This window comes from Haliotis asinina, chromosome 12 (genome assembly GCF_037392515.1).
Source record: "Haliotis asinina isolate JCU_RB_2024 chromosome 12, JCU_Hal_asi_v2, whole genome shotgun sequence".
Lineage (NCBI taxonomy): Eukaryota > Metazoa > Mollusca > Gastropoda > Lepetellida > Haliotidae > Haliotis > Haliotis asinina.
In genome coordinates this window covers 47,329,753-47,357,603 of record NC_090291.1, presented here as the reverse complement: position 1 = coordinate 47,357,603, position 27,851 = coordinate 47,329,753, and the positions used below count along the sequence as shown (strand labels likewise).

Below are 27,851 nucleotides of genomic sequence, written 5' to 3'. Positions count from 1 at the left end.
CCTTTCGAACACAGACACAAATTATTATCTTAGTGACCATCGAGTTATTCAGATTACCAAATAATTAAGCCATCACTATGTCTACATAACAGTGACTACCACTGAAGCCATAGGTCATACTTATATTGCCCTAACACTGGTCCATGCACATAAACCTTAAACTTGAGAGGGATCTGCTTAGTGAAAAGGAGCATTGTGCTGAATTACATTTATACCCATGAATAAAAGACTATGTATTCATTGAAAAGAAGTGTTTGACTCTTCCTGAAAACAAAACTGACAAGGTTTATTGAAAGTTTGAGTCCCGGCCGATACACAATATTTTTTTTTCATTATGTCAATGTTACACCGGCAAGTGATTTTGTCATGTGACTCCGTGCACGTGATTGGATTGATAGGCTAGTTAAGCAGCACTCAGGACGTTATCTAGAAAGTAGTACTGTAAGAATTCTCTGGCCCGTCTACTCACAAGAGGTAGGTTATCTACTGGCAATCGGTGAACACTCAGTAGCACTGCATTAGATCTTACAATGTCGATCGTCATTGTATAACATGATGAATCACGTTCAGTTTCGTGGCTACGTTAAAACATGAATATGTTTATGTTATCAATACCTTAGACATATTAGAAGCGCATGCTTTCAGCAGATAGTCCGGTAGACTGGACCCAGATCATGAGTCTTTATATTGGGAGGAGATTGCGTAAACATTGTGGTGCCAATGTTTTTTGTCATCAAGTTCGTTTTGGTAATATCATTATGTAGAACACTAGATATGTATATGGAAACAGGAAGTATATATTAATGTGTGTCCACCTTTAACAGCGAACAATGATAAACGGTGTCCTCCCTTGATAAATTCTGTACAGTGTAATTTAGTGTGCCCTTCCATTTCTTTAAAAATGAATGTAAAAGTAACTGGAGGAAGCTTATGACCTATCAATCACCAGACTCAATATTTTAATCGAGGTCCTCCCACTTGTCCGGCACCTGTTGTTTAAAGGGTCTGGATCAGTGGAGCGGGATAACCTCTGAGAACACAAGGTGAACTTCTTATTTTGTTGCACTTTCGGTCTGTAATATTTGGTCAACCAAGCCGGTCACAGGATATTTCGTTACCCAATACTGAATGATGAAAACAATCTCATTCTTCATACTTTTTCATTTATGAATGCATACAGTTATTTCATTTTTCATATTGCATATATTGCAGAGCACTTTCACAGTTACACAATTAATTTACACACTTCATGACCACTTTTTGTATAACTGTATCCATTTACTGCACACATTTACTGCACATTGGTTCATTCATTTTTCATATTGCATAGCAGTTATAAATAGTCACATGCAATTATTGTATTGCATACAATATATTTGTACATTAATTCTAGATCACTATTACCCTATTTGTACTGCATCGAGATATTCCATAACACATTTGTCTCCGCTGACATGTTGACGCTTGTACACAGGCAAGGCATTATCCATCTCCGCTAGGTTTGGAACCACCACCTCAAAGCTGCAGTGTGCTGGTCTCCGTGTATGCCTCCTCATTTTTTATAAAGTCTATGAATTTTAGAATGTTGGGACGTGAGTCGGCTATTTAAAGGCTAAGTTTTCAGTGCCAGCTTTCCACGTGGTTGGTGGTGCGTGGCCCCACTGTGTTATAATGGTTCCACAAACATCGCCCATGGTTTGCTTCCACCCAAAATCTTGTCATTGGTTTACACATAATTTATTCACTTGGAAATGGATTGGCAAACAAGCCTGTATGGCTTATATTAATGCCGCTTCCATACTTTGTTCACATTTGTACGAGGAAATTTTACATGATATTACTATACATTAACATGATGTTGTATTAGATGAGTCGGAATGTTTCGTACAATAAACAAAATCAGTCATCAAAATAAAAACAGATTGCATTGGTATTATAAGCTTTAAGTGACATTAACAAGTAAACATAGTAGCTTGACTAATATTTGTTCATATTTGTTTCGTGGCCAGTTGATACACGGAAGTTATTACCTACTAAAATTTTTAAGAATCAAATCGTTTTGATGCAATGATGAACTGAGTGTAGAATATCCATATTTGTCTTATATGAAACTGAATTATTGCCATTCAGCACGTCCCACAGTGTGAAACCTTTCTTATAGAAATATGATTCATATCGTATACTGTAATATTTAGGACACGTGAAGAAATAATGGAAAGCATCCCCAGAAACATGTGAGCAGGAGCTAGAAGCATTATCAGAAATGAAACGGGTGTATTTGACACTGTTTAAGTCACTGCATCCCAGCCTAAGGCGACTGTGTATTGTTTGACAGAATCGACTACCATAGTCTAGATCAAACTTAATATCAGTATTTGCGTGGGATGTGATTTGATTCTTAAACTGTCCAACAGAAGAAGCACTAGTCGCATTAGTAGGTAGATTATTCCACAGTCGGACTGCATCGGGTAGAAACGAATTGGCGTATTTTGTAGATCTGCATCTGATAGTTTGGTAATTTTCATTATTTCTAAGATTATAATTATTATTGTCAGATGCAATCCCTGGAACAAGATCACAAAAATAATCAGGAACCATGTGGTTTACCATTTTATAAAACAATGTTAATTTGCATCTTTCTCTTCTTTTCGCTAAGGAGGTTTGATTTGTCTCATTATACAACTTATCATGGCTCGTGCCTCTGACTGCGCCGCATAGTGTGCGTATGACATCTAAGTGAAGGTGTTCTAGTGACAATGATAGCTCATTTGTCCAATTGTCCAAGAGATGACAACAATAATCAAATAGTGGTAGAATAAAGGAATTGTACATTGTTTCCAATGTTTTGCGGGACTGCCTATATTTAGAACTACGAAAACAATTAATCATGGGGCTAATTTTGCTGATCATTTCATTGATGTGGGAGTGCCAAAGTAAGTTATCCTGAAAGGTAATACCTAAGTGTATATGAGTCTGAACTTCTTTTATGACCGTACCATTCATGATGAGGGGAGGTGTTACAGAATGTTCAGTTTCACGTGAGAATTGGATGGTTTAAGTTTTGTTTGGATTAAATTTAACTTGCCAGATTTCTGCCCATTGGGATACAGAGTCTAGATTTGAGTTTAGGGTAAACGCACTTGTTTAAGGATCGTCACTTTTCACGTAGAGTGACATGTCATCTGCGAAGAGACGTATATTATGAAAGTTGTTATTATCTCTCATGAAATTAAAGACATATTTAAATACACATTTTCCAAAGACTTTCGATAATCAAGATGTCAAAGTAACCGTCTGTAATTACAACGGTCGTTAATATTACCTTTCTTATATACTACCGACAAGAAATAAGGGAACTAATGAAATAATAGCGAATTTGAAACTGATTTAAATATCCACTAAATCAATTTTAGGCGTCAAGTTCAATATCTGGTGTGTCCACCATGTTGGGCAACACATTCACGGCACCTTGATGGCATGCTGTTAATCAATTTCCGGATGGTTGCCCGTGGTATTGGCCGCCATTCCTCTTGGAGAGCTGCACCAAGCTGGGCCAGGATGGCGGGTCCTGGGTCCCTGGCGTACACCCGTCGACCAAGAACGTCCCAGAGATGTTCAATTGGGGACAGGTCTAGGGACTTAGAGGGCCAGTCCAATGTCTGGATACCTTCTTGTCGGAGATAAGCGGAGACAATTCGGGCCCGATGTGGTCTGGCATTATCATCTTGGAATACAAAATTTCGGCCGATAACTCTAGCCAATGGAGCCACAACAGGGCGCAATATTTGGTCAACGTATCGCTGACCAGTCATGGCTCCGTTAATGATGACCAAATCTGATCGTCTGTCATGTGTAATCCCACCCCACACCATGACACTAACACCTCCATATCGATCATGGTCAAGAATTGCTGCCCTGGCATATCGCTCCCCGCTCCGACGCCAACAACGTTTTCTGCCATCTGTGAATCGTAGGCAAAACCTTGACTCATCAGAGAACATGGTGTAACGCCAGTGGCGCATAGCCCGTCCCTGATGCTGCCTAGCCCATGCCAATCTTTGGCGCTTATGGTGACCTGAAAGGGTGACGCCCTTAAAAGGCCGTCTTGCTTTCAGACGAGCTTGATAGAGTCGGTTTTTAACGGTTGAGGTTGAAATGCGTCTTCTAGTGAGTGTGCGGAATTCTCTATTGATGGCAGGGGCCGATTTAAACCTGTCGCGTAGAGCAATTAACGTAATGAGACGATCCTGTCGTGGTGTCGTAGATTTTGGTCTACCACGCCCAGGTCTCGTTGCAACCCCACCCGTTGGACGGTACTTATCCCACAGGCCTGAAATTACACTTTTTGATTTACCCATCTGCCGGGCAACTTCACATAATGATGTCCCCCCCCCCCCCCCCCCCCCCCTATCATCCCCACAATTCTCCAATTTGTTGCTTCACCGAGATACTGCCTCGGAGGCATTTCTGTCAGTAAGTGTCAATCTCTGTTGCATTAGTGATTGCGACTTCTCCAGTACATTTACAGGACTTAACTTCTGTATGCACGTGTAGCACATGCTGGGCATGCATTATGCGCAATTCCATTGTCATGTTGCGTTTGGGAGATACGCCACGATAACGGACCCTGTCACAGTCAAAGTCATCTACATTCAATTTCTTGGTTCCCTTATTTTCTGTCGGTAGTATATACAGGTATGACAAATGATTCTTTCCATGTGTCTGGGAAGAATGATGTTTGAAGTGACTTGTTAAAAAGATGAGTTGATGGTAGAGACGATACCACAAAAAATACGATTTCCTATCCCAGCCGGTCCTGTCGCTTTATTAATGTTTAACGATGATAACACTTCTTGAACATCCTGTTGAGTGAGATGTAAATCAGTCAAACATGCACTGTTATTATTCAGATTCATGTTTGGAAGATCTTTATTAGGGTCAGCTACTGTTGCATGCTCAATAAAGTAATTATTCATGACATCTGCTATTGACGCTGGATCATGGCAAACATCATTATAATAATGAATAGGGGAAAGATGTATTTTCAGATTTCTTGTTCATATAGTTTTTAACTAATCGCCACCATAGTTTGGTGCTATGGTTGTTATTTATTTCAATATCAAATTTTGCAATATACGAGTAACCCTTCTTGGCTTTTCGAACTGCAGAAGTAACTTGGTTTCGAAATGGTCTAAAAGTAGCACAATCGACTTAACGATTTTTAGCTTCGCGATTTTATGTTGTCTATTCCGTTTCCGAATGATTCATCTACGGGGTATCTTTACTTCTCAACGTAACAGTTGTATTTGGTATATGAGAATCACGTGTATGTGACAGAGTTTTGACGAACGAATTTGTATTCATATTTATATCCGGTGATGATAGTACGTTTTCCCAGTCAGTATTTTCTATGTGCAAACATTATTATCTCTATTTAACTGATTGCAGTCATAAACTTTTTTCTGATATGTGCTTGTTGATTTCATACATTCCTTTAGTATTACGGATACTGGACAATGGTCACTGCAGAAAGGTTGCAAAACATTAGAATCTTTTACCAGATCAAGACGAGAAACAAATGTCAGATCAATGATTGTTTTACTGTTTTGAGTGATTCTGGTTGGTGATTCTATAAGTTGATGTAAACCGTGAGTCGCCATAAGATTTGTTATTTTAGTATCTAATTTGTTTAAAATATCTATATTAGAGTCTCTGACAATGATTGTACGTAAATCCATATCTAATGCATCCCCAATCGATTGATCTAACAAATTCCAGTACTGCTCGCTTCTATCTGCTCTACAGAACACACCCAGTAGATACTTTCTGCTTTTGTAACGGAGCTCTACAGATTATGCTTCAAGACCAATCTTATATGATGTTTCCATACGTTTAGCAATGAGTGTGTTCGTAACGTAAATACCACCCTTGTAGGTCTGTCTTTCCTTAAAGGACACTGAAAGCCTGGAATCTGAATACAATGATCTGAAATTCCTCCATGGAGCCAAGTTTCTGTCAAACAGATAATGTCATAGTCATTCAATTCTGCATTTATGAGATCGATTTTATCTTTAACACTGCAAACTTTTAAATGAATAATCTTGAGTTCAGTGTAATGAAACATTAGGGATATTCTAGCATCGTAAGGTCATGTCATCATTACAACACATTTACGAAGGTGTAACAGATGTGGTTTATCAAAAGATAATTTTAGGATAAGAAACCCACCGATTGTCTGTATTGAGGAATGTCATCAGGCATTATCAATCATTATATTGTCCAATAAAAGGCGGCAGTGGTGGGAGTAACAGCTGTTACTGATAAAGACTGGCCACGAAACATGAACTAAATCAAATTTATTATGGGCTAGATCATTGGCAAGCAAACAGGCAAATAGATTCTGGTTTCTGAGTAAAAACCAGGCAAATATACATATATTTTGTGAACGTGAATGGGTTGTCATTGGGTTCTTTCTCTAAAGTTATCCATCAAACATCACTCACAAGATGAACAGGCACAAGCAGCAGTGCCATTGCCTGTCACACCAGGAGGAACACAGAAGGTTTGCTCTTGTAGTCGTTTGTCAAGTGTTATTTCTGAACATTCTTCCACACAGATTGGCCATAATGAAAGAAACCAATTTCTTGGTTCCCTTATTTTCTGTCGGTAGTATATACAGGTATGACAAATGATTCTTTCCATGTGTCTGGGAAGAATGATGTTTGAAGTGACTTGTTAAAAAGATGAGTTAATGGTAGAGACGATACCACAAAAAATACGATTTCCTGTCCCAGCCGGTCCTGTCGCTTTATTAATGTTTAACGATGATAACACTTCTTGAACATCCTGTTGAGTGAGATGTAAATCAGTCAAACATGCACTGTTATTATTCAGATTCATGTTTGGAAGATCTTTATTAGGGTCAGCTACTGTTGCATGCTCAATAAAGTAATTATTCATGACATCTGCTATTGACGCTGGATCATGGCAAACATCATTATAATAATGAATAGGGGAAAGATGTATTTTCAGATTTCTTGTTCATATAGTTTTTAACTAATCGCCACCATAGTTTGGTGCTATGGTTGTTATTTATTTCAATATCAAATTTTGCAATATACGAGTAACCCTTCTTGGCTTTTCGAACTGCAGAAGTAACTTGGTTTCGAAATGGTCTAAAAGTAGCACAATCGACTTAACGATTTTTAGCTTCGCGATTTTATGTTGTCTATTCCGTTTCCGAATGATTCATCTACGGGGTATCTTTACTTCTCAACGTAACAGTTGTATTTGGTATATGAGAATCACGTGTATGTGACAGAGTTTTGACGAACGAATTTGTATTCATATTTATATCCGGTGATGATAGTACGTTTTCCCAGTCAGTATTTTCTATGTGCAAACATTATTATCTCTATTTAACTGATTGCAGTCATAAACTTTTTTCTGATATGTGCTTGTTGATTTCATACATTCCTTTAGTATTACGGATACTGGACAATGGTCACTGCAGAAAGGTTGCAAAACATTAGAATCTTTTACCAGATCAAGACGAGAAACAAATGTCAGATCAATGATTGTTTTACTGTTTTGAGTGATTCTGGTTGGTGATTCTATAAGTTGATGTAAACCGTGAGTCGCCATAAGATTTGTTATTTTAGTATCTAATTTGTTTAAAATATCTATATTAGAGTCTCTGACAATGATTGTACGTAAATCCATATCTAATGCATCCCCAATCGATTGATCTAACAAATTCCAGTACTGCTCGCTTCTATCTGCTCTACAGAACACACCCAGTAGATACTTTCTGCTTTTGTAACGGAGCTCTACAGATTATGCTTCAAGACCAATCTTATATGATGTTTCCATACGTTTAGCAATGAGTGTGTTCGTAACGTAAATACCACCCTTGTAGGTCTGTCTTTCCTTAAAGGACACTGAAAGCCTGGAATCTGAATACAATGATCTGAAATTCCTCCATGGAGCCAAGTTTCTGTCAAACAGATAATGTCATAGTCATTCAATTCTGCATTTATGAGATCGATTTTATCTTTAACACTGCAAACTTTTAAATGAATAATCTTGAGTTCAGTGTAATGAAACATTAGGGATATTCTAGCATCGTAAGGTCATGTCATCATTACAACACATTTACGAAGGTGTAACAGATGTGGTTTATCAAAAGATAATTTTAGGATAAGAAACCCACCGATTGTCTGTATTGAGGAATGTCATCAGGCATTATCAATCATTATATTGTCCAATAAAAGGCGGCAGTGGTGGGAGTAACAGCTGTTACTGATAAAGACTGGCCACGAAACATGAACTAAATCAAATTTATTATGGGCTAGATCATTGGCAAGCAAACAGGCAAATAGATTCTGGTTTCTGAGTAAAAACCAGGCAAATATACATATATTTTGTGAACGTGAATGGGTTGTCATTGGGTTCTTTCTCTAAAGTTATCCATCAAACATCACTCACAAGATGAACAGGCACAAGCAGCAGTGCCATTGCCTGTCACACCAGGAGGAACACAGAAGGTTTGCTCTTGTAGTCGTTTGTCAAGTGTTATTTCTGAACATTCTTCCACACAGATTGGCCATAATGAAAGAAACCAATTTCTTGGTTCCCTTATTTTCTGTCGGTAGTATATACAGGTATGACAAATGATTCTTTCCATGTGTCTGGGAAGAATGATGTTTGAAGTGACTTGTTAAAAAGATGAGTTAATGGTAGAGACGATACCACAAAAAATACGATTTCCTGTCCCAGCCGGTCCTGTCGCTTTATTAATGTTTAACGATGATAACACTTCTTGAACATCCTGTTGAGTGAGATGTAAATCAGTCAAACATGCACTGTTATTATTCAGATTCATGTTTGGAAGATCTTTATTAGGGTCAGCTACTGTTGCATGCTCAATAAAGTAATTATTCATGACATCTGCTATTGACGCTGGATCATGGCAAACATCATTATAATAATGAATAGGGGAAAGATGTATTTTCAGATTTCTTGTTCATATAGTTTTTAACTAATCGCCACCATAGTTTGGTGCTATGGTTGTTATTTATTTCAATATCAAATTTTGCAATATACGAGTAACCCTTCTTGGCTTTTCGAACTGCAGAAGTAACTTGGTTTCGAAATGGTCTAAAAGTAGCACAATCGACTTAACGATTTTTAGCTTCGCGATTTTATGTTGTCTATTCCGTTTCCGAATGATTCATCTACGGGGTATCTTTACTTCTCAACGTAACAGTTGTATTTGGTATATGAGAATCACGTGTATGTGACAGAGTTTTGACGAACGAATTTGTATTCATATTTATATCCGGTGATGATAGTACGTTTTCCCAGTCAGTATTTTCTATGTGCAAACATTATTATCTCTATTTAACTGATTGCAGTCATAAACTTTTTTCTGATATGTGCTTGTTGATTTCATACATTCCTTTAGTATTACGGATACTGGACAATGGTCACTGCAGAAAGGTTGCAAAACATTAGAATCTTTTACCAGATCAAGACGAGAAACAAATGTCAGATCAATGATTGTTTTACTGTTTTGAGTGATTCTGGTTGGTGATTCTATAAGTTGATGTAAACCGTGAGTCGCCATAAGATTTGTTATTTTAGTATCTAATTTGTTTAAAATATCTATATTAGAGTCTCTGACAATGATTGTACGTAAATCCATATCTAATGCATCCCCAATCGATTGATCTAACAAATTCCAGTACTGCTCGCTTCTATCTGCTCTACAGAACACACCCAGTAGATACTTTCTGCTTTTGTAACGGAGCTCTACAGATTATGCTTCAAGACCAATCTTATATGATGTTTCCATACGTTTAGCAATGAGTGTGTTCGTAACGTAAATACCACCCTTGTAGGTCTGTCTTTCCTTAAAGGACACTGAAAGCCTGGAATCTGAATACAATGATCTGAAATTCCTCCATGGAGCCAAGTTTCTGTCAAACAGATAATGTCATAGTCATTCAATTCTGCATTTATGAGATCGATTTTATCTTTAACACTGCAAACTTTTAAATGAATAATCTTGAGTTCAGTGTAATGAAACATTAGGGATATTCTAGCATCGTAAGGTCATGTCATCATTACAACACATTTACGAAGGTGTAACAGATGTGGTTTATCAAAAGATAATTTTAGGATAAGAAACCCACCGATTGTCTGTATTGAGGAATGTCATCAGGCATTATCAATCATTATATTGTCCAATAAAAGGCGGCAGTGGTGGGAGTAACAGCTGTTACTGATAAAGACTGGCCACGAAACATGAACTAAATCAAATTTATTATGGGCTAGATCATTGGCAAGCAAACAGGCAAATAGATTCTGGTTTCTGAGTAAAAACCAGGCAAATATACATATATTTTGTGAACGTGAATGGGTTGTCATTGGGTTCTTTCTCTAAAGTTATCCATCAAACATCACTCACAAGATGAACAGGCACAAGCAGCAGTGCCATTGCCTGTCACACCAGGAGGAACACAGAAGGTTTGCTCTTGTAGTCGTTTGTCAAGTGTTATTTCTGAACATTCTTCCACACAGATTGGCCATAATGAAAGAAACCAATTTCTTGGTTCCCTTATTTTCTGTCGGTAGTATATACAGGTATGACAAATGATTCTTTCCATGTGTCTGGGAAGAATGATGTTTGAAGTGACTTGTTAAAAAGATGAGTTAATGGTAGAGACGATACCACAAAAAATACGATTTCCTGTCCCAGCCGGTCCTGTCGCTTTATTAATGTTTAACGATGATAACACTTCTTGAACATCCTGTTGAGTGAGATGTAAATCAGTCAAACATGCACTGTTATTATTCAGATTCATGTTTGGAAGATCTTTATTAGGGTCAGCTACTGTTGCATGCTCAATAAAGTAATTATTCATGACATCTGCTATTGACGCTGGATCATGGCAAACATCATTATAATAATGAATAGGGGAAAGATGTATTTTCAGATTTCTTGTTCATATAGTTTTTAACTAATCGCCACCATAGTTTGGTGCTATGGTTGTTATTTATTTCAATATCAAATTTTGCAATATACGAGTAACCCTTCTTGGCTTTTCGAACTGCAGAAGTAACTTGGTTTCGAAATGGTCTAAAAGTAGCACAATCGACTTAACGATTTTTAGCTTCGCGATTTTATGTTGTCTATTCCGTTTCCGAATGATTCATCTACGGGGTATCTTTACTTCTCAACGTAACAGTTGTATTTGGTATATGAGAATCACGTGTATGTGACAGAGTTTTGACGAACGAATTTGTATTCATATTTATATCCGGTGATGATAGTACGTTTTCCCAGTCAGTATTTTCTATGTGCAAACATTATTATCTCTATTTAACTGATTGCAGTCATAAACTTTTTTCTGATATGTGCTTGTTGATTTCATACATTCCTTTAGTATTACGGATACTGGACAATGGTCACTGCAGAAAGGTTGCAAAACATTAGAATCTTTTACCAGATCAAGACGAGAAACAAATGTCAGATCAATGATTGTTTTACTGTTTTGAGTGATTCTGGTTGGTGATTCTATAAGTTGATGTAAACCGTGAGTCGCCATAAGATTTGTTATTTTAGTATCTAATTTGTTTAAAATATCTATATTAGAGTCTCTGACAATGATTGTACGTAAATCCATATCTAATGCATCCCCAATCGATTGATCTAACAAATTCCAGTACTGCTCGCTTCTATCTGCTCTACAGAACACACCCAGTAGATACTTTCTGCTTTTGTAACGGAGCTCTACAGATTATGCTTCAAGACCAATCTTATATGATGTTTCCATACGTTTAGCAATGAGTGTGTTCGTAACGTAAATACCACCCTTGTAGGTCTGTCTTTCCTTAAAGGACACTGAAAGCCTGGAATCTGAATACAATGATCTGAAATTCCTCCATGGAGCCAAGTTTCTGTCAAACAGATAATGTCATAGTCATTCAATTCTGCATTTATGAGATCGATTTTATCTTTAACACTGCAAACTTTTAAATGAATAATCTTGAGTTCAGTGTAATGAAACATTAGGGATATTCTAGCATCGTAAGGTCATGTCATCATTACAACACATTTACGAAGGTGTAACAGATGTGGTTTATCAAAAGATAATTTTAGGATAAGAAACCCACCGATTGTCTGTATTGAGGAATGTCATCAGGCATTATCAATCATTATATTGTCCAATAAAAGGCGGCAGTGGTGGGAGTAACAGCTGTTACTGATAAAGACTGGCCACGAAACATGAACTAAATCAAATTTATTATGGGCTAGATCATTGGCAAGCAAACAGGCAAATAGATTCTGGTTTCTGAGTAAAAACCAGGCAAATATACATATATTTTGTGAACGTGAATGGGTTGTCATTGGGTTCTTTCTCTAAAGTTATCCATCAAACATCACTCACAAGATGAACAGGCACAAGCAGCAGTGCCATTGCCTGTCACACCAGGAGGAACACAGAAGGTTTGCTCTTGTAGTCGTTTGTCAAGTGTTATTTCTGAACATTCTTCCACACAGATTGGCCATAATGAAAGAAACACCATTCCGATTCACATGGAGGAAAGAATCTCCAGCGCATTCTGGGCAGCGCATTCTGGGCAAAAGTCAGTAAAAATGTTTTCTGGTTCAAGGCGGAGGTTCAGTTGATTTGCTCATATGTTGATTAAGTTGAAGAACCGATTGTATGTCTGCTCTCACTTTCTTGGCAGAAGTCCATACAATAGGGGAAACATCTTGTCTTCTACAAAAGCGTGGATTGTGTAGAGTTGGTAGAAGATAGATGGACAATTTTTAAACGTTCCACCGCAGAATATTGTTTCTGCTTCTGCTAGTAGTCGCGGATTCTCATGCGTAGTGAAGATGATGATCTTGTCGTCAACCCCTTCGGAAGCCATCAGGAAGCATTCATTTTGCAATGACAGTTGCAGTTTTATAGGTATCCCGATTACACTCACCAATTTAAGCTATATTCAATTTGATTACTTCATTACGTGTAAAAATCATGACATGTGAACCATATTCACCTCATCATGTTAGCAGGATAAACACTGCATCCTTGTCTGCTTGTCTGATATGGTGAATTGTGTTCACTAACCCCCAGGCCTGCTGGGCGAGGGGCGACTTTTTGTCAAAGGGATCAACAAACTTTGCACAACCATTCTCCCATAACTCCGCTCAGCCAAGTGGAAATAACCCCTTTTATCAGACAGTAATTGTTAGAATGTGTCCCCAGTCCTCATCAGAATTCACTTTCCTGGTTTCAGTTCAGTGAGTTAATTACAGTGCAAACATGGCATGTATCTGTTGACACTTACATTGTTAATTGTAACATGTAAAAGCCTGTTTGGATGTGTAAGTAATTAAATCCTCCTGCTGTTTAGGTTTTATGTTCATTATCAGATTGTGCTGTATTGTAATTAATTACTAATGAGTGTGGCATGTGACATTTGCTACATAGCTTTGTTCTGGAGACAATCCCTTGTGTACTGAACATTATGGATAATTACAAGGCTTTGTTGTGTCTTGATTTTCAGATCATAATTACTGTTAAATTTAAAAAAATACATTTTTTATTCCCAACATATTTTGCTAGGGGTTCAGCATATCAAAGCTGCTTCACAACACTTGTCAGAGTAATGTGTAAAGCAAAGAGACACTACCAACAATCTTCCTTGAGCATGTTGAGTCAGTTGAGTATGAATAAGTTAATCTTGTTCCTCAAAGAACTACACGTTTACGTTTTATGTAGCAAGATCTAATCACACTGACAACTAGTTGTCAACTAGTCTCTGATGTTTATGGTCAGTGTAATCTTTATTTGTCATTGTTTCCAAACCTACAACTTGTGTCATCTCAACAGGGCTTTGAAATGGAAATTTTCACTTCTTTTAATGTATACCTTTTTCTCCCTCTGAATTGTAGACTTAATAAGATGGCTCCAAGCTTCCTAGCACTGGTTGCCATGGCAACAGTGTGTTATGCTGTGGTTCCAGAAGATGAAATAAAAATGATGCCTGGCTTAAGCAAGCAGCCACCATTCAAACAGTACTCAGGGTACCTCAAAGCATCTGGCACAAAGAAATTGCACTACTGGTGAGTATGATTTCATTTTGTTTGATTTTAAAAATAATTTTAAATTATGACCATTGTATAGATCAGTTAATGTGAGTAGAAGTTCTTTGGTTTGAAGTGAATCAGGAAATATACATATATCTTTTAAAAGTGATGGATCTTTAGTATGTGTAAGTGTGTCACAGTGTGTTTGTTGTGATACGTGGTGTTTAGTTACTTAATGAGGTGCCAGTCCTCCAACATTACTGCAATTTACCGGGTTACCTCCCCTGAGGTGCAATCCATGTGCTGTCACCAGTGTGCTGTTCATGTTTTATCACCAGGTTACCTCTCCTGTGGTGCCAACCATGTACCCTCATTAGGTTACCTTCCCTGAGATGCAAGCCATGTGCTGTCACCAGGGAATCTGCCATATGGTGACCACCATGTAATAACACTTGGTTACCTCCCTTGAGGTGCCAACCCTCGGTATCACCAGGGCATCTGTCATTAGGTGCCAGCCATGTGTTGTCACCGGGGTATCTGCCACGTATACACTCTGAAATGGAAGTGTAGAGTCTATGTCTGAAAGCATGCCAGGACCCCTCCCTTATGCATGATGATCTGTATGCACCAGGGTCCCAGCATATGTAATGGTGCAGTGTTGTTGCAGGTTTGTGGAATCTATGAACAACCCTGCTACTGACCCAGTTGTGCTGTGGCTCAATGGCGGTCCGGGTTGCAGCTCAGACATGGGACTTCTGTCAGAAAACGGACCTTTCAATGTAAGTGCTGATAAAACATGAGAAGAAATGTTGTTGATATCAGCCATATGTTAAATAAGCTGTTTAACATTTTATTTATTTTTCGTTATCCTGTCGCATGCTTATTGCTTATCTCCTTTTCCCTGGCGAAGGTAGTGGAATACCTGAAGTCCCTTGAAGTTCCCTTCTAAAAGAAGTGGACGTACAATACATTCACCTAAGTGTAGCCTCCCCTTTTCCCGCGCAAACGATCAGCTGAACAATCATGCGTGTCACTCTCTCCTTATCGCCTGAGGAGGACGGCTGGAGTTACCTTGGGTCTCCACTACGGAGATAAGTTTTTCAACTATTTCGGTCCTTTAACTATATTTATATCGTATGCGGTATTCGGGTTATGTGTATGTATCACAATTTGTTTATTTGTGATTATTGTGTGTTTTTATAGCACGCATTCGTTTTTACAGTGGAGATTACGGCTGTCAGCGGTTGACCCGCTCTTAGTTTCTCCGACTTGTAAGCCCTTGTGTTCTTCCACTATTTGCTGGGAATTTTGCAGAAATTTATCTGTTTCAGAATTTGTTGCATAAATTTGTTCTTTTAACAGGCGTGGGAGGGACAGGCAACGTCAACTTTCATTAGTGATGTCTAATTGGATGATTTAGCTTCGGGTAACCGTTTTCTCATTAACTGCTAAAGTCATTCCAGTTACCAGTCAGGCGTGTCTCCGGGGTTTTGCCTTGGGTCTGGCTTGTCGTCCCCAAACCACAGAGGAGTACTTCATCGGATCGGGGCCGTCACAACCTAAGAAGTCTAGATCACCAGACTTCTGCAACGAAGTCAATTTTCTTTGACGAAGAATCAGCTTTCTTTGACGAAGAAGTCTTTCGGTGACGAAATCGGGCCTCTACAGGGACGACATATCTACATAGCTACACTTCTACTCCGGGTAGTCAGACAACGTAGACTTCATCAGCAGCCTTGGTCATCGCAGCAGACATCTCTACGAGTCAAACGTTACTACATTCACCGCAGCCGTTCGACGCAGACGCCTTCATGCAGCAAGGTCATGTTGAAGAAGAAAGAAGACTACAATCTTCAACTACGTCGGCTGCTGCTCCTAGATCGGTCACAACTCCATCGTCACCGTTCCAAGTCGTCAGACAACGCATCTCGAAACAGTCGTGACTTCACTTCACAGGTCTTCACCCGTTCAACGCAGACACCTTCATGCAACATGAGCTAGGAAAGGCCATGTTGAAGGAGAACGAAGACTACAATTTTCAAGTACGCCGACTGCTGCTCCTAGATTGGCCACGACTGCACAGAAAGAGTTCCACCCGTACTCACCCTCTTTTTTCAGTAAATGCGGTCCTGGGATTTATTCCCCGATGTAATATTTGAAAAAAGGGCGCTGGTATAATTTTTTTTGGGGGGTTAAAGCGTTTAATGGGGGTTTAGAAGTTTGGTTGTTTCTTCCCCCATCTCATTTCGTCACCTGCAACTTCCTGTGAATGAAGATACTATTTTCATACATGTAATGTTAGTGGTGTAAGCATTCAAGTGAAATACATAACATTTCATATTTTTTCTGTACAAATCTGGTAACCCCCCCCCCCCCCCCCCTTCAATACTTGGGACAAAACAAACAGCCTCCACCCCACCCCCACCCCCATTTTCAGTAATGGTTATCTGTATTCATTATCAGATCCCACCACCGGTGCCTGTACCAACCTCATCGAAAACTGGTGGTGGTGCATCAAGAGACAACTTTCCACAACTCACACTCAACGGCACGACTTTGCCGTACATCTCGCAGAATATATTTATCGTTCCAGTGTCAAGACTGACATACTCCAGTTGCGTGGAATATAGCTTACAAATGGCGATGCTGTAATGCTGACCTCAATCTATGTGGACACACGTTCGATTCCCGAGGCTGAATACGGGAACAGCAGTTATTGCAGGTCATATATTGTTTTGCATGCTTAACACACATTTTTGATGGTATAACTAGTGATTAATTTGAGTGACAGTTCATAAGTTAATGTTTTGGGAAGGGGGTTACAGCTCCGTGTCATCACACAATGCGGACTTAGTCAGCAACCTCGATCGGTCATCGCAGCAGACATCTCTATGAGTCAACCGTGACTGCACTCAACGCAGCCGTTTGCACCTGTTCAGGAAGATCGTCACAGTCGTCCTTATCATCCCGTCACAGTTCAGAGAGAGATTCTCCTACGTTGAGTGAGTGCACCTACACGGGTGACTACGCTCGTATGAGTGATGAAGCGCAGCGTGGGTGAGTGCACTCACAGGTCTACTTGTCAATGGAGAGGGTCTTCAGCACTCTCCCCAACCTGCCAAAGGCGCCATCAGCACTTGCCGTCCCCTTAAGACCTGGACTCACATAAGGAGGATCGTCACGGACTCAAGTCACATCGTGAATGACGAATAGTCTGGACTAAGTCTCACCAGCCAAGGACTCCAATGAACCCAACACTTATAGGATGAAGTAGAAGGCATGCGCTGACATTTCTGCCGATAGCTCCAACATCTACAATTTATGAGAAGTTATGTGCGGCATTCAAGTCAGCAACCAAGTTTCAACAACAACCTTTGCAACATTTCAAGGCTCGTCACTTCCCTCTTCACCATGTGGAGCCCTCCATCAGAGCACCAGATGTAGACGAGGCATACACGACCATCAGCAGTCCCCGCAACAGATCTTACAAGATAAACGACAAGCGGCTTGCTCAGTTGGACACCTCTACAAGACGAGCCTTATTTGGACGGGCTTGATTAAGAGCCGTCAACGAGACTCTCATCTCAAGTTCAGCAATCCTGTGAACGAGAAAGAGTGAATGATCCTGTCAACTTTCGTCACTCAGAAGAAGGATCAGCAGTTTACGTCCGAACACCTCATCTCAACTTCTGCGGGACTGAATCTACTTCCCCTACAAGATTGAAGAGGTAGCAAGGATGATCGCCTAAGACAGGTCAACCTTCGACTAACAAGTCCAAGTTCTCCAGAGTCCAGACAGCGAGAGATAAGAAGTTTAATACTGGAGCGTCCAGGAGGTAAACACTGAAGATCAAGGTCGGAACGACTGGAGTTTTCCACCCTCGGTCATTCCCATACAACCGTCTCCAGTGGGTGAATGTTTTCAACTCTACTGGAGGAAGTGGGGAATTCTCGACGATGAATACGTCACGAAGATTCTTCGAGACGACTGCAACATACCACTGCAAAACTAAACCTCCGATCACAAGAGATGACGGCATTATCTTCGGAGGACACATCTACCTGGAAGACAATTTGACTACATCAGCTGCAAGCGGGGGAAGGTTTTTCGCACGCTTTACTCATCTAGACACGTGCTCGCCAAACAGCATGTTTACGGACAAGCCTAAATACCAGCAAGGTATCACTGTTTGAACAAGATTTCACGATGATCAGTTGCCTGCTACTCCGGTGACGTCACGTGTACAATCTGATTGGTCCCCGAGAGACAACACCCTACAAAGAAAGCCGGTGACGTTACATCTACAATCTGATTGGTCCCCGAGAGACAATCCCCTGCACTAAATGTGATGTTATTATTCCAGTGTCAGGAAGCCGTCTACATTTGACTTACAGTCTTTCAACGATGGAAAGATGTTGTTTACACACTAGATTAGCAGTCTACAGCGTCATTTGATTCTTCAGGCGGCACAGATATCTTCAAACAGCAGACTCAACGTTGCCTATCAGGAGGCTTGCTAATGCAAAATGCACGTGCTGTAAGTCACGTGACATGACCTGCCGAGCATATGTAAGAATGTGACATGTGACCTACCTGTTTGCATGACTGGGCCGCTGTTCCGGTAATTACCTCAACACCCTTGAAATGTGAGGTGCTGTTGTGACTTGAAATAATGACAGCTCTTATAGACAACTTTCTTATGACAATTAAAATCCTCAATGGTAGAAGTATTATAAAGCCTCATGCCAACTTTGAAACGGCTAGCACTTATAGTAAAGTTACCAAATACCGTCCTGAAACATTTTCTGCCAGGCTATTCTCGATCTGCTCACGTCACCTCAGGATATGACAGCGGTTCCTGAGTCATGGTTTCATGTCCTGACTAGTTTACGACGCTGGACACCTTGAGACCATACCCGCTATGGTAGACTCACCAGTCAGTGTCTGCGCAGGAACTACATATTAGAGCATTCAACAACCATCTTTAGGTAGATACGTCTCTCCAAGGATGGAGTGCCCATCTAAACAACGAGGTTGCAGCAGGGTTCTGGAAGAAGGAAGATCGAGCTCTTCACATCAACCAGTTGGAGATGAAAGCAGTGATGCAGTGATACGTCTTCTACGTACACAAACGTCATCGAGACCCCCATCTCTACTACACCTGACGTTTCTACTCTTCGACGTGGTCGACAGTCTGAAGCTCCAAATAAAAGTATCTCAGATACCAGGAGCCTGCAACATAATGCCAGACGCCTTACATCGCCCTCATCGTCTATCACCAGCAGAGTAGATGCTGCATCTAGAGACGTTTCAACTAATCAACCGGAGGTTCGGATCACTGCAAATAGACTTATTTGCAACAAGGTTCAACTAACAGACAGCAACCTTTGTGTCACCGGTACCAGATCCGTTAACTTGGGCATCAGACGCTTCTCGTGGAAAGACTAAACGCATTTGCGTTTCCCCATTAAGTGCTGATACCAAGAGTCATCGAGAAAATCAGACAGCTGCCAGGTCAACCGGACACACAGTTCCACATACCGGCCTTGTCTTCAATCCTTGGACCTCATTACACGCAAGACTTGTCATCATGTCCAGTCAGAGCACTGAAGATATACATCGCATGTACCAAGTCTAGAAGACAACGTTTCATCCCTGTATCTACTGAAACACCTACAGAAGTATTCCGCAACACTATCTCAGTGTGGATCAGAGCTGTTATACTGAGAGCCTACAAAGCAGCAGTACTGGAACCTCCGCGAGCCTCCAAATAACATGAAATCCCTAGTGCTACATGGGAATTGCTCGCTATCAACTTTAATGAAGGGCTGCTTTTGGAAATCAAACACGTCAACCATTACCTACGAGACATAGTCACGGAGGACGTCACTAGCATTCACCAGTTTGGGCCTCTCGTCGTTGCTCAGCAAATAACAGTTCCCCGAAGGCGCTGAGTTCACTTACCCGTTTTATCACGTGACTTGTGGAAGCCAGACGCTCTGCGGAGTATAATGGCGGAAAGTCCATGCGCACGTCTTAAACAGACTAGCATGAGTGATTAGGACCCTGTACTCGTAGTGTAGATACATGAAGAGCGGTCGCAACTAGTCTTGATTACAATATCTTGACATCAGACATTAGCAGGATGCTAGTTACTTTCGATAACACCACATTCCAGTCAACGAGGCCTTCTGCTGAAGACAGCTACGACTGGATGTGATCCCCCACCCCCACCCCCACCCCCACCCCCACCCCCTACCCCCCAAGCATGGGGGCTAGTAGGATGGCAACTAGGTTGTTTTGAAAAAAGACAAACATTGTTATCCAGAGTTGAGATATCTTTTTTTACCTCATATCATCTGAAGTATTTCTTTGTATCTGAAGTATGGTTTGAGATGTTTAATTTCATTGCACATGTTAATGACATGATAATACTTGGATTAGCAGTGTTATCACAATTCGTAAAACTAAAATCCATTCACCTCCAGTATCCTAAAAGTTTGAAAATGACAAGGTATACTGAACATCAAAAGAAACATAATTTTCAAAAAAAATGAAATGTCATAAAAGTAAGGCTTCATGTTTATGTGTTCTTTTGAAAAACTTCCCCAAAAAGCCAGAGTTGTTTTTTGTTTGTTTCTTTGTTTGTTTGTTTTGGTTTGGTTTTTTTGTAATTTCATTTCTTTTTCAGTTCAGTATATGTAGTTAGAAGGACATGATATTTACAATATTTCCTGAATAACTATTCCAGGTGATGCCTGATGGGAAGACTGTGACGTACAGTAAGACCAGCTGGTCATCGGTAAGTAGTTGATACGCAGTGGTACTCACTAAGAAGTACATCCAGTTCTTAAAACTGATCACATGGAAATCCTGGAGTAAGAGGTGGTCCCATTGAAAACATGTACCCCCTGCCTCACTGTATATTGAAATGTAATCAGAAGTACGTTTGTTACAGTGATCCTGACAATTTTGGCATTCATTGTCTGTCCCAATTAACCAATGGTTGTCACTAGAGACGACAAAGAGGATCGATCGTTCAGCATGTGTGAAGTCTTAGTTGTTGTCATATGAGGTCATATGAGTTTGTTTAGTACAACTCAAAGAACACCCCAGAAACGTTTTGACATGAATGAAGAACAGTTTGGAAGAATATTTGCCTTTTGTCATAATACCAAGATATCTTGGAAGTGTAAATGTTTCTATCAATCATTGATGGTCCTGGTTCTAGACTGGATCATCGACGGCCATTGAGTTGAATGTCGCTGCATGTAATGCCAAGTCACCATATTAAACATAACCAAGATATCTTGGTCTCTTTACTTGTATGCTATTAATTATGTCTACCATTTTCATGATGCTAAGTTTGTTGCTGTAGGTGGCCAATATGCTATGGCTAGAGGCACCTGCAGGTGTGGGGTTCTCCTACTCCGATGACAAGAATTACACGACAGATGATAACGAGGTGAGTCTGTTGTTCATCCATGTAAAGATAAGGCAATTTACATCTGCTTGTCCTCACACAGCTGCTTGTCTGCTTTTGATCTTTTATCACAAAAAAGGTATGGTCATGTAATGTCTGCTCTTGGGAAACACACAAGTATGGCCGGGACTGTTTGTTGTTCACCTCCCCAAAGATAGGCCTATGTACATCTGCTCTTCAACCACACGCAGATGGGGCCATGTATGTCTACTCTTCAACCATACAAAGATAGGGGCATATGTGTCTGTTCTTGAACCACACATAGATAGGTCTGTGTATGTCTACTCTTCAAACACACAAAGATAGGTCTGTGTACGTCTGCTCTTCAAACACAGAAAGATAGGTCTGTGTCTGTCTGCTCTTCAACCACACAGAGATGGGGCCATGTACGTCTGCTCTTCAAACACACAAAGATAGGTCTGTGTATGTCTACTCTTCAAACACACAAAGATAGGTCTGTGTACGTCTGCTCTTCAAACACAGAAAGATAGGTCTGTGTCTGTCTGCTCTTCAACCACACAGAGATGGGGCCATGTACGTCTGCTCTTCAATCACACAAAGGTAGCGGCATGTGTGTGTGTGTGTTCTTCAACCACACAGAGATAGGTCTGTGTATGTCTGCTCATCAGCCACACAAAGATAGGTCCATGTGCATCTGCTCTTAAACCACACATAGATGGAGGCAGATGTGTCTTCTCTTCAGCCAGGCATAGATGGGGCCATATACATCTGTTCTTCAACCACACAAAGATTGAGGCATATGTTTGTTCTTCAACAAAATACAGATAGGTCTATGTATATCTGCTCTCCAGCCACGCAAAGATAGGTCCATGCGCATCTGCTCTTCAACCACACATAGATAGGTGCAGGTACATCATTTCAACTACACACAGATGGGGTCATGTATGTCTGCTCTTCAACCACATAAAGATAGGTGCAGGTACGTCATCTTTTCAACCACACACAGATGGGGCCATGTATGTCTGCTCCTCAACCACACAAAGATAGGGGCATATGTGTACGTTCTTCAACCACGTAAACATAGGTGCAGGTACGCCATCTCTTCGACCACACACAGATGGGCCATATATGTCTGCTCTTCAACCACACACAGATGGGCCATGTGTGTCTGCTCTTCAACCACACATAGATAGGTGCAGGTACGTCATCTCTTCGGCCACACACACATGGGGCCATCTATGTCCGCTCTTCAACCACACAATGATAGGTGCATGTACGTCATCTTTTCAACCACACACAGATGGGGCCATGTATGTCTGCTCTTAAACCACACAAAATAGGTACATGAATTTTTGCTCTTCAACCACACAATGATAGGGGCATAAGTGTCTGTTCTTCAAATACATAAAGATAGGTCCATGTATGTCTGCTCTTCAGCCACACATACATTGGAGCAGGTACGTCTGCTCTTCAACCACAAAGATAGTGAATTTCTTTTACACCGTATCTAGCAATATTTCAGCAATATCACGGTGGAGGACACCTGCAGTGGGCTTCACACATTTTACCCATTTGGGAAATGCAACCTGTGACTTTAGCATGATTAGTATGACCCCACACCTTAATAACATCACTCTGAACATTTACAATATCTGTTTGTAACATCCACTATGTCTGTTTTACGAGGCTCTGCATGTCACACTGATTTCAGGTTGCCCACGACAACTATCTGGCCCTCAAGGACTTCTTCTCCATGTACCAGAACTACTCAAAGAACGAGTTCTTCATCACTGGAGAGAGCTATGGAGGCATCTATGTGCCAACCCTAAGTTCCCTTGTGGTAGACGACAAAGAAATCAACTTCAAGGTAAATGATTTTGTGCGCACACATTAAATTTAAGGTCTTAATGTCCCTGTCTTGCATTAATACTGTCATAGAACATGCTTGTATGGAAATGCTCGGGTTTAATTGCCTCAAAAAAATAATGGTATCAAGAATTTAAAAAGTCTTGAAATTGATTGGAGTTAAGAAAAGTGAGTGAGTCAGTGGCTGAGTGTGTGTAACCTTTACTTAAGGTTAGCCTTGATTCCCATTCTTTAACATTCTTTAATATGGGACTAAGTTTACCTGAGTGACTTACGATCACCTAAGTGCTTTGCGAAAGTGGTCCAGAACTGGCAGTCACTGTGAGTCTTAGCATGTTTATGTTTGTTTGTTTGTTCGTTCGTTTTTCAGGGTATGGGAATTGGTAATGGACTCTCCAGTGACAAATTCAATGACAACTCCCTCCTCTACTTTATCTACTACCATGGACTGATTGGAGACAGGTGTGGTATTCCATGTGGTATTTCTGTTCAGGTGTATCGGTCCATATCTTTTTGATGATAAACTGATGTTACAGAGCCATTTTCCTATAAAAGTCTATACAGTAGAATCAGTCACAATATGACTGAATCATGTCAAATCAAATCATCTCCCATGTACTGTTTGTCCTACTGTAAAGAATGTTGTACCTTTTTGGATGTTCTATTGATATAAATTAGGATCAATTTTTATTGTTTTTACCAAGGCTTCGCCTGACATGTTGTCCGCTTTGGCCATGGTGATGACTATGTTCTAATGCTGGTATAACCATTAACTCAGACTTGAATAAAACATATTTCAGCTGAGACATCTTGAGGTCATGTGGTATGTGTTCGGTTTCAGTGCATTCAAGGACCTACAGAAGTTTTGCTGTTCTACCAACTCCACTGAGAGGTGTTACTTCACGGACATGATGCAGGATCCCCAGTGTCAGAAAGTGGTAGGTCGAGCTACTTCCAGACAACTGTGTTCCTTAAGAGGAGCTTTCATGACATAAGAGATCCTCAGTTCTATTCCTGACAAGAAGAGCAGATGAGGGAAGGGCAGTCTGGAGCGAAGCTCACACTCTCGGACATTGCCATGTGACCCAGATCTAACCATTTCCCTTCTCACATGTAACAGGAATATAATTTGGCAGAGCATTAAACTCTTAGTGTTTCTTAAGGGCACATGTTGAATGACCATTACGTTATATGGTTTATGAACAGACACATTGCAGTACTTAAATACCGACTTATCCACTGAAATAATTTACCGTTTGATCACCACTCTGATGCCCAAACAAGATGGTTTCATCAACCTCCACAATCTAGGCTTTGAATTGCATTTAGAAGATATACACGAAAGGAAGAAAGTTTTATCGATGTCAGCTTCTTTGTTGTGAGGAACACATCATGTCAGAGTTTCCACTTACTCTGCCAAGTGAATGAAGTTTATGGATGACTCGATGTTCACTCGATGAAAGAGTAAGGATATGCTCTTAAACATTGCATTCCTAAAGAAGTTGGCATTTGTAAAACTTTCTTCTCCCAATATCTGACTTTTGTTTCCAGGTGACAGCAGCATCCACTGTTGTGTTTGCTGGGGGCTTGAATATCTTCAACCTCTACGGGGAGTGTGCTGGAGGTGTGATGTCCAGGAAGAGACCCAACTCTGACGTTCTGGAATCCTCTAACTTTGGCTATCCATTCGGATTTCTGGACACCATCAGGAAAGACAGAATGGTAACCTCAGTCAGACAAATGTTGTACATCCAATGATACTAGTTACAGTCTAGACTGACAATTACCATTCTAAGAACTTCCATTCCATCATTCAAATGACTGCTTACGATTTTCATAATACTTCACAAGGTTCTCAAGAAGTAACATATTACAGTGGAAGCTGTCAAAACCGGCAGCTGTCCAATTCGGTAAGTTATCAACACCAGCATAAAATTCAGTCCTATCCATGGCTTGTACATTTATCATCAGCTCTAAAATCCAGCGCTATGTGTAAACCGGATTATTTCTTCAGTCTCAGTGCCGGTTTAGACAGCTTTCACTGTACATTTCATTTTGAAACCAAAGAATAATGATGATAATCAATTAATACAATAATTGATACAATACAGTTCCAGAGATAACTTGTTTTAGTGACAGTTTGAAGATGGTATGATGAAGGGGACACTTGTATGGATAGACAACTTTTTTATTGCAATAGATCCGACGTTTTGTTGACTGCTTGAATCCACTGTTCATTATATGCTTAATAACAGTGTTAGGATATACGCTGGAACATCGCATTTGTTGCAATAAAAAAGTTGTCTGCCCATACAAATGTTCCTCTTCAATTCCAGATATATCAACAGTTACAGTCAGAAATTATGCAGTAGTTAAGGCATGACAGATTAACTATAGTTGTCAGAAGCCATAACTTATTTTGCATAGTATACCTTTATGATGTTGTTCAATGTGTCTTGATGTACCAATCTTTCTGTGTGTCGATGTTGTTAAAACAGGTGACTTTGCTATTACAGCGGACGGAGTCTGCTTCTAAGCTGAAATTTGACCCTCCATGTATCGATGCCAGTAGGGTGGTGAAGTACCTAAACTCGGAGGAGGTAAAGACAGCCCTCCACATCCCCAGTGTGGTTCAGCATTGGGAGCGATGTAGCGAGGAGGTCGTCATCTACTACATCCGAGTCTACAGAGATGTATCTGCACAATACAAGAAGGTTCTTGCCGCAGGGGTAAGTTTTGGAGGAAGATCCGGGTTAGAATTGGTCTTCAGCAACTCAGCTAGTTGCAAGAGGCAACCAACAGGATCAGGTCATCAGGCTACCTGACTTGGTTGACATATGTAAATTTTCATCATATCCCAATTGAGTAAAGCAACTCTCATGCTGTTGATCACCTGATTGTCTGGTTCAGACTTGATTATTTACAGATCATCACCATTCAGCTGCAATAGTATTAACTGCAGCACTAAACAACAAACACATATATATATTAAGTCCTTTTCTTCTTTATGGAGATTGAATGGCTGGTTTCCAGCATTCTGCATAACATGCCGTAATCTGTGCCGTCATCGGTAATCGGTTGATTTCTTGCTCAGGTTTTGTGATTGTGCGTCAGTATACCCTGATATTAAGAGATTTGGAATCGATGAGAAAGGATTCCTTAATTGTAATTAGTCTGTCATATTGCTGGTCTCTAAAACATTGTTTTCAAGAAATGGTAAAATAATTTTGTTGGTTTGCCATGGAGTATGATTTACAGGATCTCCTTTTTTTCAGAAACGAGTGCTGGTATACAATGGTGATGTCGACATGGCTTGCAATTTCCTCGGTGATGAATGGTTCGTGAACGGTCTTGGCATACAGGTGAGAATACTGGACTGTGTTCAGAATATCTGGCCATGCTTTATGGAGTGTACATCCATACATGTTTTCAGTAGCTCTTGCAGTTTGTGCCAAAAAGACTAAATTCACGCGAAAACATAAGCCTCACACTGCTAACTCAACATGCATAGTTTTCCAACGTAATAACGCAGTCTATACTTGTTGTGAAAGGTGACTATGTATTTCCGATGACCGGGCTTATTGAGTTGGTAAATGCATGTCATCATATCCCAGTGGCTTAGATCTATACTCATAATATCAATCACTGGTTTGTCTTGTCCAGTCATGATTATTACCCTCATGGTATAGCTGAATAAATGCTGAGTGTGTTGTCAAATACGCCAAATGTAATGCTGACTGCTGTGTCCCATAGCGGCATGTAAGAAAACTTCTCTGTCACTTAGCCTTAGATGTGAAAAGTACATTGGAAAATCGCAGAAAAAGGGTACCCAGTGGGATAACTCATGTGACTACTAACCTTCTGTTGCCTACGTGGCAGCTCAGGTTATCCAGGGTAATAATATGATCTGATTGGTACCGCAATGAGCATCCATCAATAAGTCCCGTGTAGTACATAATAAATGCACTTATTATATGTCTGTCTATTTATTTTTGTCTTATAGTGAAAGGAAGTACTGATACTTGACTAGGCGGCCTTTGGTCCCGATTCATGATGTGGAAGTGTATGTTTTGATCTGAATACAGTGGATGGTGTTGGCAAGGACATTGGACTTCATTGTGTATCATGTTTCAGACAACGTCTGCCAGGAAGGAGTGGTTCTATAAGGCGGAGGATGGCACAAAACAAGTGGCAGGATTTGTGAAGCAATTCGACAATCTTTCCCTCGTCACTGTCAGAGTAAGTCCTCCTTATGCCAGTGAATGGGTGCCACATAAGGATGTGAGAGCCACATTAGCTTGGTGTGCCTAGTGGCTGCAACAGTTGTATGATCCCAAAGGAGTTGAAATTAATAACTGTGCCATTTGAGATCGACAACCAGTGATCAAGGGCAATACAAAGCACCCTTGAGCAGGTGATCTGGACATTGGCGC

At 40.3% G+C, this 27,851-nt stretch overlaps 1 protein-coding gene across 1 annotated transcript in view; it reads left to right on the top strand.

The window, feature by feature from the left end:
• The first annotated feature begins 394 nt into the window (after window positions 1–394).
• The window catches only part of LOC137258083 (lysosomal protective protein-like), a 29,191-nt gene continuing 1,734 nt past the window's right edge, over window positions 395–27,851 (top strand). Inside the window, exons 1-12 of the mRNA XM_067795636.1 lie at window positions 395–474; window positions 13,973–14,143; window positions 14,775–14,886; window positions 20,860–20,910; window positions 21,487–21,573; window positions 23,264–23,419; window positions 23,789–23,880; window positions 24,260–24,356; window positions 24,970–25,140; window positions 25,935–26,147; window positions 26,694–26,780; window positions 27,553–27,657. Of these exons, the coding sequence (XP_067651737.1) occupies window positions 13,983–14,143; window positions 14,775–14,886; window positions 20,860–20,910; window positions 21,487–21,573; window positions 23,264–23,419; window positions 23,789–23,880; window positions 24,260–24,356; window positions 24,970–25,140; window positions 25,935–26,147; window positions 26,694–26,780; window positions 27,553–27,657 (1,332 nt within the window). The 5' untranslated portion in view covers window positions 395–474; window positions 13,973–13,982. The remainder of the gene's footprint in view (window positions 475–13,972; window positions 14,144–14,774; window positions 14,887–20,859; window positions 20,911–21,486; window positions 21,574–23,263; window positions 23,420–23,788; window positions 23,881–24,259; window positions 24,357–24,969; window positions 25,141–25,934; window positions 26,148–26,693; window positions 26,781–27,552; window positions 27,658–27,851) is intronic.